This window comes from Acomys russatus, chromosome 7 (assembly GCF_903995435.1).
Source record: "Acomys russatus chromosome 7, mAcoRus1.1, whole genome shotgun sequence".
NCBI lineage: Eukaryota > Metazoa > Chordata > Mammalia > Rodentia > Muridae > Acomys > Acomys russatus.
In genome coordinates, this window is record NC_067143.1 from 34,630,501 (window position 1) to 34,645,654 (window position 15,154).

At 43.9% G+C, this 15,154-nt stretch overlaps 1 protein-coding gene across 1 annotated transcript in view; it reads left to right on the forward strand.

Annotated features, from left to right (window-relative positions):
• The window catches only part of Ticrr (TOPBP1 interacting checkpoint and replication regulator), a 42,490-nt gene extending 28,956 nt beyond the window's left edge, over positions 1–13,534 (forward strand). The window contains 10 exon segments of the mRNA XM_051148762.1: positions 882–939; positions 2,404–2,565; positions 4,440–4,530; positions 6,162–6,220; positions 7,375–7,506; positions 8,462–8,619; positions 10,308–11,072; positions 11,074–12,391; positions 12,518–12,643; positions 13,399–13,534. Of these exon segments, the coding sequence (XP_051004719.1) occupies positions 882–939; positions 2,404–2,565; positions 4,440–4,530; positions 6,162–6,220; positions 7,375–7,506; positions 8,462–8,619; positions 10,308–11,072; positions 11,074–12,391; positions 12,518–12,643; positions 13,399–13,505 (2,976 nt within the window). The 3' untranslated portion in view covers positions 13,506–13,534.
• Positions 13,535–15,154: the final 1,620 nt, after the last annotated feature.

Sequence of the window (15,154 nt, forward strand, 5' to 3'; positions counted from 1 at the left end):
AGAGCCATTCATAATTCCCTTTCCAGGCGGATTCAATACCCTCGTCTGACCTCTGTGGACATGTGCATGATATATGTAAACACATGGGTAAAACACTCATACACAGAAAGTAAAATAAATAAATCGAAAGGAAGGAAAGAGCAAATAGTAAAAACAATCTTGAAAAACGATTTCCTTATTTAGCTGCACCTGGAATTTAGACTTGACTCCATTATTAGACTAACAAGCCAATAGCGTTTTGATGCAGAGGTGTTGAAGAGCCCAGTGTCCTAATCAGTATGTATGGCTTTTCCCTTTATAAATATAGAAGGTATGCATGGTCACTAAAATTTGAAACCGTGTAACTCTGAATAATGTCTCTTTTCTATCCATTATCCAATGGATACTCTGTTATGTATAATCCTAGACACTTTTTTGTGTAGCCTAAAACAGACATCAAGAATTTATGTTTATAATGTGCCCATATCTACATAAGTAGCCAGCCTGAACTACATAAAGAGACTCTAGTTTTCTTTCTTTCTGTCTTCCTATCTTTCTTATTTTCTTTTTTAAAGTTTTTCAAGACAGGGTTTCTCTGTGTAGCCTTGGCTGTTCTGAACTCACTTTGTAGACCAGGCTGACCTCAAACTCATAGAGATCCACTTGCCTTTGCCTCCTGAGTGCTGGGATTAAAGGCTCACTATTTCACTTTTTCTGTGCGTGCATTCAGGGTGTTTCTTACTTTGATTACTGTTCTGTAGAGGAAGTCTTTGTACTTCAGTGCGTTGTACTGTTTCTGCCGCGCATCTTTCTGAGTTGCCAAATCAGAGGGTTTCAGGTAGAACTGCTACTTTTAGCTTGAATGAATGCCTATGTTGATCTTCTTCATTTCTTGTTTTCAGGAGAATTCCCACCCTGCTTCTGTACAACCACCACCCCCAAGGAAAGACACAGTACAAGGTATATTCTTTTTTTTTTTTCAACACTTATTCACTGGATTGACAATTTTATTTATTTATTTTTAAATATTTTTATTTATTTATTATTATGTATACAGTGCTCTGCTTGCATGTACACGTGCAGCCCAGAACAGGGCATCAGATCACTTTATAGATGGTTGTGAGCCACCATGTGGTTACTGGGAATTGAACTCAGGACCTCTGGAAAAGCAGACAGTGCTCTTAACCTCTGAGCCATCTCTCCAGCCCAACAAATTTATTTTGATTGAATGTATTTAATGTAAGTTATAGCTCTATATCATCATTGGTTTAAAAATTAATTCCAAATTTCATGTTTTAGGAGAAATAAAATGGTTTATATAGCCTCAAAATACTGCATCTAGTACATTACTGACCTAAAAAAAATTTTTTTTAAAGATTTATTTATTTATCATATATACACAATATTTTGCCTGCCTGTACACCAGAAGAGGGCACCAGATCTCATTATAGATGGTTGTGAGCTACTATGTGGTTGCTGGGAATTAAACTTAGGACCTTTGGAAGAACAGCCAGTGCTTTTAACCTCTGAGTCATCCCTCCAGCTCCGACCTAAAATATTTTAAAGTGTCATTATCATAGAATCCAAAATTAGAAAAGAAGAAAAAAAAAAAAGAGAGAGAGAGAGGCAGTGGAACTGTTTACCCAAAAGGAGTTTAAACATGTTGGTCAAAGTGCATGTCTTTCACAATTAAAATATAATTGCATCACTTTTCCTTTTCTACTCTCTAGTCCTGCTCATAAGCTCTCCCATCTCTTTGGAAATTATGGTCTCTTTTTCTTTGTTATTGTTACATTTATGTGTATGCAGCACAGACTTAAACACAACCTGCTCGGCTTGTATGTGTATAATTTCAGGACTGACCACCTAGTATTAGATAGCCAGTTAGGGGAGGCTCATATCAATGGAAGACTATTTCTCTCAAGTTAGTTATATATTTTTTGTTTTATTTTAAGATAGGCTCCCATTGTTTAGTTCTGGCTGCCTGGCACTGTATGTAGACCAGCCTGACCCTGGGTCACAGAGATCTTTCTACCTCTGCTCCCTTGTGCTAACAAATAGAAACATTTAATAAATTTATAAGTTGCTAGGTGGCGGTGGTACACTCCTTGAATCCCAGCACTCGAGAGGCAGAGGCAGGCGAATTGCTGTGAGTTCGAGGCCAGCCTGGTCTACAAAGGGAGTTCAGGACAGCCAAGGCTACACAGAGAAACCCTGTCTTGAACAATCAAAAAAAAAAAAAAAATTTGGAACCTGTACAGTCAGTAGTTTTCAGGTCTCCCAGGAGCGTGCTATCCAATGGAACCATACAGAGTGGCTTCCTTGAGCAGCTCTGTGTATCTGGCATCCTCAGTTAGTTGACACCAACGTAAATAAGCTTTTTGTCTCCTCTCTCACTCTCTCCCTCTCCCTTTCTGTTTTTAGAAGTGACAAAAGTCCGCAGAAATCTCTTCAACCAGGAAATTCTTTCTCCTTCAAAGAAGGGGCAAAAGCAGGGGCTGCCTCGAAGCCATTCTGTATCCACTTTGGAATGTCTACACCATAAACAGAGCAACCTCAAGAAGGCCAAAAGCAGTACATTTCAGGGTAACTACAAAAGAGTTTGTGACAATCTGCTGGAGGCATTGTTCCTACTCTGTTCCCAAACTAATGCTCTTTCTGCTCTTTTCTTGATTGGTTTAGCTAAAGTTTTGCCAGTTCTATTGATCTTTTAAAGAAACTTGAACACCTCTCCATAGACTTCTGATCTCACCTTTCTTCCCTCTATTTACTTTGGTTTTAGTTTGTTGTTTTTCCTTTTATTGCCTCAGTATGAAGGGTGTGAGCAGTAAGGTGTCTGATTGTGGATCTTTTTGGGTTCATCCTTTTTGGAGTCCATTAAACTTGAATGGTTAGGTTCATGTCTTTCATCTGATTGAGGAAGTTTTCGATTTTTTTTTTTTTTTTCAGTAAAGTTTTCTGCCATTTTGTCTTTTCACCTTCTAGAATTTCCATGATGTGTGTGGTGACATACATGATGGCACAGTGTGCAAGGGTACCTCAATCTTTTTTCTGGTCAGGCTGTTTAATTTTGGATGCCTTATTTTTCAGATTCACTGATTATTCTACCTGCTTAGACCTATGATTGAATCCTTTTACTGAATTTCTTGCTGCATGGCAGCACCCCATACCCCTGTGCCAACCACCCTCCCCCCACCCAACCCCCAGTTTTCGAGACAGGGTTTCTCTGTGTAGTCCTGGTTATCCTGGACTCTCTTTGTAGACCAGGCTGGCCTTGAACTTAAAGAGATCCCCCTGGCTGTGCCTCTCTGTTTTGGCATTATAGGTGTGCACCGCTGCACCAGGCTTGCATCTGTGTTTGTTTGTTTGTTTTCTTTTTTAATAATTTATTCAGATTACATCCCTATTGTTATCCCTTTACTTGTATCCTCCCGTTTCCCTCCCCTAGACCTCTGACAGGAGACTTCGTCCCCCACCATATGACCACAGCCTCTTCTGCATTGTTTTGTTTTGTTTTTAAAAATAGGTTTCGTTTAACCTACGCTGACCTCTAGCTTGTTATATAGCCAAGGATGACCTTTGATTTCCTTCTTTCTTCTTTGCTTCTTTCTTTTCCAAGTAATTATCTTTTGGTAAGTTTTAAATTAAAATAAAATTACATCATTTTTCTACTCCCTTTCCCTCCCATAGTCCCACCTCCCTCAGATTCATGGATTCACTTTCCTTTAATTATTGTTGTATGCGTGTGCTTAGAGAGAGAGATGCACATAAATATATAAGTACAACTTCTTGGGTCCATTTAGTGCTGCTTTTGTGTGTTTGAGTTTAGGGGCTGAGCACTTGGTATTAGATAACCAACTAGGGAACAGCTCCCTGGGGGAGACTTAATTGTCCCTTTCTTAGCCATCATGAGTTCTTGTTTAGGCCTGTGAGATTTCCCCTTCCATGTTAGCATGTCTGTGGATGTCATCATTATTCAAATTTCATTTAGATGTCCATATTGTTATAGTATAGCATGTGTAGTTTCCTGCCATTCGCAGCAGACTTTCTAGTCCCCTGGTGTTCTCTCTCTCTCTCTCTCTCTCTCTCTCTCTCTCTCTCTCTCTCTCTCTCTTTTTTCCCCGTTGTTTGAGACTGGGTTTCTCTGTGGCCTTGGCTGTCCTAGAACTGGCTCTGTAGACCAGGCTGGACTCAAATTCACAGAGATCCATCTGCCTCTGCCTCCTGAGTGCTGGGATTAAAGGCAGATGGCACCGCCACCCAGCTTGCTGTGTCATTTTTAATCAGGCTGATAGCTGCTATATTCTGTTGAGCCCTGAAGGCATAGGCTCTAACTCAGAGTCTAGCATCCTCTCATGCTGGGTAATAAGCCACATGTGAGCTCAGACTGCTCCCTTTCCCTTGCTGCTGCCTGGAATGGCTAAGTGAGATTCATGGTCAGTGCCGTTTTTGCATCTTAGGTTATCACAAACTGCTGACTAAGAGTGTGGCTGAGACCCCAGTCCACAAGCAAATCTCCAGGAGGCTGCTTCACAGACAAATCAAGGGCAGGTGAGTGACAGCCCCACCCAGACCCCTTCATACCCCAGGCCACCTTTGGCACCATCTCACAGGCAGCTCTTTGCCTTCTCTTGACTTTCTTAGCTAATTCTTAACCCTGTTGCTCATATTTTATTGATAATAGAGCCATACACACTATTCCACTCTGGCCTTTTTCACTAGGCATAATTATTTTGACATTTATGCATGTTGCCTGTGTCAGTCCACCCTTTTTATTATTGATCAGTATTCCATTGATGGATCTTCTGCGTTCTTCTGTTGACATGGGGAAAGGTGGATTCTTTTTCCTGCCAGGAGGCTGGAGATCCAACTTAGCCTTTGCTGATAGAGGTACAGCTCAGACTTGCTTTCCTTATAATCACTATTTGGACTAGGGTAATTTCTGCCCCTTCCCAAAGGTATCTGTTGCCAGCTTCTCCAGCACCCAATCTGAGATACAACAGCAAAAATAAAACCCAGGAGCTTACCACCCCTCCTTCTTCAGGTCCCTATTTGGATTGCCTTTCTTTCCACCTCTCAATAAGAATAGAAGGGAAAATACATCTAATATTGTAACAACTTCACCTGGACATTGTATATGGAACAGACTTTATGTGTGTGAATGTTGCACGATGATTGGTGAGACATGAGAGTGCTCAGTCAGAAGCCCTGACAAGCTGAGGGACAGTGAAGCACCTCAGCAGAAGTGTGAACATGACTACTCATTGCTGGGGCTGTATGGTGCTCAGCTGTTTTTGGTTTTCAAGGTGAGGCTTCTCTGTGTAGCCCTGGCTGTCCTGGACTCACTTTGTAGACCAGGATGGCCTCAAACTCACAGTGATCCACCTGCCTCTGCCTCCCGGGTGCTGGGATTACAGGCGTGTACCAGCATGCCCAGCCTACTGTGGGACTTAAAATTTCTATTTTAAAGCTAATTTTGATATTGTCAAAATACTTTCTACAGTAAAAGTAGTCTAAAGGCCGGAGAGATGGCTCAGTGTTTAGGAGCCCTTAGTCTGAGTTTACTTCTCAGCCTTCAGCACCCAGAGTAATTCACACCAGACTGTAACTCTTGCTCTAGGGGATCCAACATCTCTGGTTTCCTTGGGCACCTGCACACATGTGCAATGCGTACGCGTGCGCGCGCACACACACACACACACACACACACACTTTTTAAAAAATATATTTAAAAATTCTAACCATCTCACTCTCCATAATAATTCTATATATGTGAAGCATAGCCTGCTTGTACAAGATTCATGGTTCAGTCCCCATCTCTCACACACAAAAGTGACAATAATCTTGAATGGAAGTGCTTACCAATGCTAATATTGTCACATCTAGAGATTTTTGTAACCTTGTTAGGGAAGATGTTTTCTCTATAATTTTTTTATTGTTGCTTTTTACATTTTAATTATTTGTGTGTATTCCCATGTGCACTTGCATGGCAGTGATATGGAGGTTGAGGACAGTTTTTTGAGTTGGTTCTGTCCTTCCATCATGTGGGTCCTGGGGACGGATAGAGCTCAGGTTGTTGGGTTTGACACACACACCTTACTCATTGAAGCAGCCTTCCTATCCTTGTCTGTAACATGTAAGTCAGGAGTGCTATTGACTCTTTGTGCTGGTTGTTCTTCAAGGTCTTCTGATACTGGTCCTGATATTCATGTAGTTGAAGAGTCTCCTGTAAAAGAGGATGGTGAGCACATGATTCACTCTTTTTGCATTGTATCTTGTCTCTACAAAAGCTTTTCTGGAGCTGGGCATGGTGGTACACCTGTAATCCCAGCACTTGGGAGGCAGAGGCAGGTGGATCTCTGAGTTTGAGGCCAGAGTGGTCTACAAAGTGAGTCTAGGACAGCCAAGGCTACACAGAGAAAGCCCGTCTCAAAAAACAAAAACAAAAACCAAAAAACAAACAAAAAAAGCTTTTCTGTATTTTTCACTCAACACATTCTCAAAGAGTCTTCAGAAATTGGGGTGGCTCTGAGCCCAGCATACGCCTATGTGAATGTTGGTTTACAAAAACTGTATTGAATTTCTGTGGAAGAAAACTTTTACATAATAGAAATAGGGCATAATGTAAGGTTCAACTTCCATATTATACAAAGTGCTGTGACTTATTTTAAAACATGTCTCATTAAAGGCAGGTTTTCAAAAACTACTTAAATTGTTTAAGTATCTCAAATGTTTGTGGCAGAAAAATTAGAATCTAGAAAAAACCATTTCTAATGGCTTGATAATCTCAGCACTCAAAATTACTTTTGTTTTGTTTTGTTTTGTTTTGTTTTGTTTTAGGTTTTCCGAAACAGGGTTTCTCTGTATGACAGCCCCGCCTGCTGTCTGGACTTGCTTTTGTAGATCAGGCTGCGCCACCATGCCCAGCTCAAAAATACTTTTAACATTTTAGCGTGTATTCTTCCACGACAAAACTACATGTAATGTACATATAGAAAACCTAGTTAAGCTAGGCATGGTGGTGCAGCCTTTAATGCCAGCTGCAGCACTTAGTATGTGGGTCTCTGTGAGTTCAAGGCCATCCTGGTCTAGATTTCCAGAGCAAGCAGAGGTGCATAATAGAGAGACCCTGTCTCAAAAAGAAAACAAATGAGTTTTGTATGAAAGTCACACTATTTATACTTTTCATTTTTTCTGTTATGCTTAGAAGTGACAATTTAATGAGACTTGTAAAGAAACAAGCTCATGGGTGGGTAGTTTCTAGTATCCTGGTGAGACTGTGTAACAGTCTCTTATAGATTTTTTAGAAGCAGTTCATATGCCTGCTTAAAAACTGTGGGGAGACACGAAGTCTGAAGTTCCTCCTGTTTACCAGCTCTACTTCTGGTTTTGCAGAATTAAATTTGAGAAGAAGCCCTCGAATCAAGCAGTTGTCATTTAGCAGAACAAATTCTGGTTCCTTCTATTCTGTATCTCAGCCAAAGTCTCGAAGTGTACAAAGAATCCACTCATTCCAGCAGAAATCAGGTAATGTAGCCTAACTATCAAACACAGGTCTGCTTGACAGTCCTGTCAAACTAGGTGGAATGTTTCTGGCAAAAGAAGCATGCAGTTTGACATTTTCCCACAGCAGTCAATAATCAAGGTGATGACTAGATCACATCCTCGGCCTGTAACCATTCAACCCTTGGAATCCTACATTGTTCTAGGTAGCTCATTAACTCCTCCACACAAGTATTCCAGGCAGAGGGTGGGTAGTACCAGTTTGTATATTCTTCATTCTTTTATCTGTGATTACATTTACATTTATACATTTACATTATACATTTATACATATTACAATACATTTATACTTATAATAAGTTATTTCAGGTGCCTACATTTCCTAAAATACTGTTAAAATCCAGTAAGACAGAACCTAGAGAGCTCATTGTCAAGAGCACTGGCTGCTCTTTCAATTCCCAGCACCTACATGTATGTGGCTTACAACTGTCTATAACTCTAGTTCTAGGGGATCCAGTACCCTCTTGCGGCTGCCTCAGGGACTGCGTGCATGCGGTACATGCATGCAGATTATATATAGGCAAAACACCTATACACTTAATCAAATAAAAATAAGTAAAATCTTTTTAAAACATTTTTTTTTAATGTAGGAAGGCAGCAATGATTGTAGTTGTGCACATCATCAGTTGGGATTTTTCCACCCCAACTGCTCTAAAAAACATTGTCTTTCTTGTTTTAATAATACTGGGAGTGCTGGACATGGCAGTAACACCTTTAATCCCAGCACAGAGAAGGCAGAGGCAGGTGAATCTATGCAAAGTTGAGGCAAGCCTGGTCTACATAGTGAGTTCCAGAACAGCCAGGGCTACATAGAGAGACTTTCCACCCCCCCCCCCCCCCCCCCCCCCCCCCCACCAAAAAGAAAAGTACTGGGAGGGCAAATCTTAAAGAAGAATTAAATGTTGTTTTTGAATTGCAGACCAAAGAGAAAATTTTCCAGTCCAAAGTATTCGGTCTCCTAAAACACTTCTTTTTGGGGCACTGTCTGAGACACCTGGCTCCTCCAAGAAGGGTTCAACCCGAATTAAGAGGTCCTCAAGAAACATGCTGAATTCTGAGACATCTACAGCTTACCAGGTATAAAAGTTCTCTAATGTTTAAAGTGGTGCAGTCAGTCTTGGGGAACATAGAGACATGGCTTAGGAAGCAAGTGTCCAGTAGAAAACAAAAACCAGGGATCTGTAGAGAATAAAAGCTCTGGGGTTGGGTAGGGTAGCTCAATCCTTTAATCCCAGTACTTGAAAGGCAGGGGCAGACAGATCTCTGGGTTTGAGACCAGCCTGGTCTTAATAGTGAGTTCCATGACAGCCACGGCTACACAGAGAAACTCTGTCTCAAAACTAAAAATGTCTGGGTGGCTGGGTTAAGCCACATGAGTGGTTACTGGGAACATAGGAGCTAAATGCAGTTTTGGCTGAGGTTATAGCGGTGAGGAGGAGATAGAAGTGTTACTGACTTCTTCAGCTGCATCTACTACAGTGGCTTTCCTAGTTTGTACCTTCTTTCATCCACTCCCATTTGACTTTTTGTCACTGTTCAAAACCTGGCAGTTGCTATTCATGTCTCTCTCGGGGCAAAGCCATGAGTCCAGTCCAGCCTGTCTTATTTACAGACTTTTGTGCTCATCTACCTCTCCTCCGTCCCCATAGTCCCTGCCCTCTTCAGTTCTACCTGGAATATTTTATCAGCCAGCCATCCTCTATTTGAATCAAACTGGTCTTTCTGAAATCTGGCCTTATTAAAGCAAACATCTTAAGTTTTCCTAAAGCAGAACCCTTGTGTTTAGAAATCATCACTGAAAGTGCTTCACTGTTAGAGGATGCCACAGACCTGCGTAGCCAAGACCAAGCTCCCCAGGGAAGATAGTCTCCCCTGTTCTTAGGGGTCCACTATGTCCATATGCTGGCCTGAGCCTTCCTTACTGGAGGCTATTGCTACTGTACCTAAAAAGCTACTAGTTGTCATTTTTCTACTGTTGCTTATATTGTTTTCTCTATATAGATATAAAGTCCCCACTGCCCCACTTTTCCAGTCCCTGTCTTCCCTTGTAGATGCCCATTCTTTTTTTCTATTAGTGCTTATTTATTATTATTGGTGTGTAGTGATATGCATACGTCATAGCACATGTGTGAAGATCAGAGGGTAGCTCCATGGAGAGGGATCCCAGGATCAAACTTAGGTTACCAGTCTTAGGGAAACACCTTTGACGACTGAGGCATCCTGTTGGCCCCAGGCATCCGTTCTTGAATACCTGATTCCAGGTCACTTTCCTTGTCCCTTAGCTGGGTTCACGGCCTCCTTCGTGCTTTTGTATGCCCTTGATATACCTCACTGCACATGAGAACCTCGAAGGCTGGGCTTCCCTTGGGCAGTCTAGTAATGGTATAGGAGGATAGGTATTGACTGCCCCACTTTGTAGATTTTAGCTACATTGTTAACAAAAAAGAAGTAAACTTTTATACTGGAAGTGGTCTTTCTAAGACATTATTGCTATGCTTGTATGTTTGTATATTCTGTGGCCCCCACCATCACCACCACCACCACCACCACCACTTTCTTGATCCTAGGGAAAGCCTATCAGTAAAATCTGAGACATAGTTGGGAGAGGGAATGGGTCACTACTTTTAATTTCCAACTTAATATCATTTTTTGGCTGACTTCAAATATCCTGTTTGTTTTCTAATGGTCTTAGAAATTACTAAGACATGGACTTAGAATATGGACTATAACATTCACGCTCCTAATATAAGCATTTCTCTTTTCAGACTCCCAAAAAGAGTACCCAAAAATCTCCAAGCTTTTCTAAAACTACTCCAAGAAGGTTCACTCATACAACACAGACCTCACTGTACACTCCACAAAAACTACAAAACTCCCCTACAGAAGTAACACCAGATGAGGGGGCCGTTTCTACAAAAAACTCCTCCTCACATGGCAACAGCTCACCATTGACATCAAAAGTCACTCCTCAGAAGAGAGCCTCACCGGTGAAAGAAGAGACCTCTCCTCTCCTCACAGAACTACCCAGCACACCCAAGGGGCCAGACGCCCAACCACCTCAATGCTTGTCAGACTGCGTGTGGCTACACTCAGTGAGTTCCAGTCCAGAAAGTCCTTACTGTCCAGCATCCCCACCTCCTTTGGCTGCCCAGTCCAGGAGTCAGTGTCTAAGCCCCATAAGATACTCCTTCAGAATACCTCCTCGTACAGCCCTCCCTGGTACACCTGAGCATCGGAAGAACCAACAGCTCCCTCTCCCCAGGGCCTCTTGGGCACAGGAATCTGCTCAGAGACTGCAGGAGAAAGCTCTCAACACCCCAAAGAAACAAGCAGACAGAAGTATTTCTCCAAAGGAACACTTTACTTCTGAACGTGGTGTCTCCCAGTGTCAACTTAGGAAATCTTTGTCAGCCTCCCCTCCTCCTGGAGAACTAAAATGGAAAGAACACCAGACATCACCCGATATAGCTACATCTGTCTCTTACCCTGTTCCCTCAACTCCTCCCAGAACCCCACAGAGACGGGCCGCCCATCCCAAAACCACCTTCTCCGCCATCTAAGCTTGAGAGACCATGTAGAAAGACCTCCAGTCCTCCTCAAGACTTCCCAGAGTGCCATCCTGGACCCTCTGTTGCTCCAGTGCCTGACACAGCTACCAGCCCAGCAGCCATCACAGGCTGTGGAGGGGAGCGGTCTCAGTCTTCTGAAGGACAGAGTTACCTGGGCACTGGTTTCAGGAGTGCCTGGCATGTATCGTCTCCTGTGCTCATTGCAAGTGACACAGAGTACCTTCCACTGATTGATGATGCCCAACTCCATAGACTTGAGAGCCAAGAGGTAAAAAGTGGCAACTTGCCCGGGGAAGAAGGTGAAGAGCCAAAGACTACCATTGCCTATGAGCTTCCCTTTGTGTCTGACCCTGGGGTTCTTCCACCTGCTCCTGCCTCTGTGTCTAGCTCCCCCGAGCTGCTATCCTACACCCTGCATTGCATGGCAGACAGAAGGCAGAGCCAGTCTGCTGCTCAGCAGGACAGTCCACAAGCTTCAGAGGCCACTGACAGCTCTCAGACCTATGAGGTTCAGCTAGAGATGCAAGCTTCTGGCCTTCCCAAGCTCCGAATTAAAAAAATAGACCCTGGAGCTCCTTTGGAAGCGGAGGCCCTAGGAAAAGAAAGCCCCCTGGGAGAAGAGGTTGCCCTCTCCGCTCTCAGTATGCCCAAGGCCAGCAAGTCCTCCGGTAGAGCTGAGCACACTTACTTGTCGCCCCCTTGCCTCCTCCCCTCACACAGCACACCTGGTAAGAATGGGGGTCAAACCTTCATCTGCCAATCTTGTACTCCCTCCCGCTGTCCACCCAGTACTCCCTCTCCGTTTCAAGCAGATGCCGGGGTTCCTTGGACACCATCTCCCAAGCAAAGTGGGAAGACCACTCCTGAAATTATCAAAGACTGGCCCCGAAGGAAGAAAGCAGTGGACTGCAGTGCAGGTCCTTCTGCTGGGAGAGGCGAGGCCAGTTCGGACTTTCCTGGGGCTTTGTCACTGCAAAGCCTTGAACATGATCTATCTAAGGTTCTTGTCTTGGAGGATTTTGAACTAGAGGGAGTGTGTCAATTGCCAGATCAGTCACCTCCCAAAGACAGTGTATCTAAGGTTGAGGAAGGATCCTGGGGACAGTTTGGGTTAGGCAGAAAGAGACCTCTGTCTACCAAGGAAGAAGCTGAATACGATGTCAAAAGGGTCTGTGATTTCCTGAGTGAAGATCCCCAAGCTAGCAAGCATAAAGAGTGCTCTCCACACTGGAGTGCGCCAGCACTCCCCTCCGTAGGAGATGATGAGGTATTTGCTTCTGGTGAGTTTATTTTTCAAACCAATATGTGTGGTGTATTTTCTATTGGGTGAGTAGTGAGGAGGTGTTTGGAGCTCTGGGTGGCCTGGAGTCTGGTGGGACTACACTTATCTCATGGCATCTCCTTAGGCTCCACCCCACCCTCTGGCTGTACGGTTCGGAGCTGCCTCTCTGCCAGTGGTCTGCAGGCCCTGACCCAGTCTCCACTGCTGTTCCAGGGAAGAACGCCTTCCTCTCACAGCAAGGAAACCAGAGGTAATCTGCCTGTTGCTAGGGCCGAGTCACTTGTGGGTGATTTGCAGAATTCTCTTGAGAGTACACAGTGTGGGAAGATATTTTTGACCCTGCAGTGTCAGGTGCCCTTCCCAGAAAGGCTTCATTAGAATTTGGGACATCTGAAGAAAAATCTCTGCAAAATCCTCCCGAACTAATGATGGAAGTGGTACGCATGTTGTAACACCACTGGACTGTAGTCGTGGGCTCTGAGCAGTGAAATGGTATGGGCAGCACAAGTGACAGGTGGATGATCTGAGCCAGCTGCTTCCTGACAGCAGGTTTACAGTCATCACTAAAAAGTGCTGTCATCTGCTGCCGTAAGACCCTAGGTTTCCCCATCTTCCGGCCCTTCCATAGAAGAGCAGGATCTGGCTGCTCATGATCCTGGCTAGAAACATTTGAGGTGAGGGATTTATTACAAAACCATTTCAGCCATGCAAAGTAACATAAACCCCACTAATCCGAGACCTAAAAGAAAGTCTTGTGTGCGGCCACACATGCAGGTACTTTGCATTTGCAATGATTTGTCACTGTCAACACAAAACCCTTAAGAGTGGAAGGCCTAGGCCAGGCATGGTGGCGCACGCCTTTAATCCCAGCACTCGGGAGGCAGAGGCAGGCAGTTCACTGTGAGTTTGAGGCCAGCCTGGTCTACAAAGTGAGTCCAGGACAGGCAAGGCTACACAGAGAAAGGCTGTCTTGAAAAACAAACAAAAGTCTCTGCTTTTTCCTAGATGAGGATGTAGATATATTTCCCTCCACTGCCGAAGAGTCTCCTTTCAGGCAAACCTTCCGGAAACGGCCCTTCAGAACCTACACAAGGAAGAAGCTTATTACCTAGTCCTGATAGAGCAGAGCTGGAGGACTCAGAATGAAGAACATTGTGAGCCTGGCCAGATCCCTTGCATTCCTGGAGAAGTACTCCAGAGCGGCTTTCTCTGGATGTGGTAACATTGCCAGACTCATACCATCAATCCCAGCAATGTACCCAGAATAGACTGTCCAGAACTTCATGGGACTGAGATAGTTCGCAAGTGAAGCCGACGGCAGCTAGGTCCCCTGTAGACTTAAAGAAGTTGGGACTTTTGCAGAGTATGGTGCCGATAGTCCCAGCACTTGGGAGGCAGAGGCAGAAGCATCAGAAGATTCTGGCTACAGAGCAGCCTGGGCTATATGAAACCCTATCTCAAAAACAACAAAAAGACATTAAGGACCTTAAACCTTTTTCCCCACAGGCATTGTCAGATTACCACTGGAATGCCTTGTGGTCTTTAGATTCCTCTCATGGACTTCATCTGAGGCCAGGCCAAACCTTTTAGGGAAAGTTGGGAATCTGTTGTGCTACAGGGTAGCTGGTACTATAACTCAGACAGCCCGGGAGATTAGACACCGAGCAAAGATCCCATCCCAGGCCTCTATACCATAACCTTGGGGATTCAGAGGACCACTGCTACACTGTGAAATGGAAAAAAGAACCCTTGACATAGTCTCTTGAGGTGCTTGCCATAAGGTTTGAGTTCTTTGACACAAGTAGTACTTCATAAGCTAAGACCTGTATGTGAAAGACAACAGCAAGAAGCGAGGTAACAAAGTCATCCTGGCTACTTAGCACTCAGCATTTTTGCCTAGGAGTAACTGACCGTGGTCCAGGGTGATCACATTACAGGGTCTGTCCTGAGAGCCAGGTACCTCATGACAATCTTAGCCTGGTATGTGCTTGGCATGTGTGTTGACCTGTAGCCAACTAAACCAACTTGCTGTGGAGTCTTGACAGCGGCCTCATTTGCAGTGAGAGCAGATGTGGTACCTTCTCAGTCTTTCCAGAAGGTTCAACCCTGTTGTAGCCCAGGTTGTTCTTCCTCTTGTCAGATTTGAAGTGAAAACTCTCATTTTTCTTTTCAGAGATGTGTTTGCTTTCTGTGGTTGAGGTAATTAACTAAAAAGGAAGAGAAGGCAGCCTGGGCTGCTTGCCTGGGTTCGATTCCCAGTGCCACTGATGAGTAAAGAAGAAAGGGCTTCAACTTGGCTCAGAGTTTCAGAGCTCTAAGTTCATAGTTATTTGCTCTGACTTGGGGCCCGTGCACAGACAGTGAGGCAGCCAGGAAGTAGAGAGGGACAGGACTCCAATATGCCCTTCAAGGATGCTCTCCAATAACCTAATCTCTAACATACCTCAACTCTGATAGGCTCCACTGCCTCCCAGCTGAGAACCAACCTTCAAGAGTCCTTGGGGACATATTTAAGATGTAAGCCATAATGAGATTACTCTTGTTTATTATTAAATGATATTTTTAAAAATTCTAAAAATGTTAATGACTTTCCCAGTTCTCCCATCTACATAAGACCAGTGAAGCTGTAACCGTGTTGCCACTGACCGTTTTGTGACAAGCCTTGCATGGCCTCCAGAACTCTGGGCATGCAGGCTTAAAGCCAGAATTGTCCCACAAATGAAAAAGGTAGCAGTCAGGTGCTACAGCTTAAAGGAAGTGA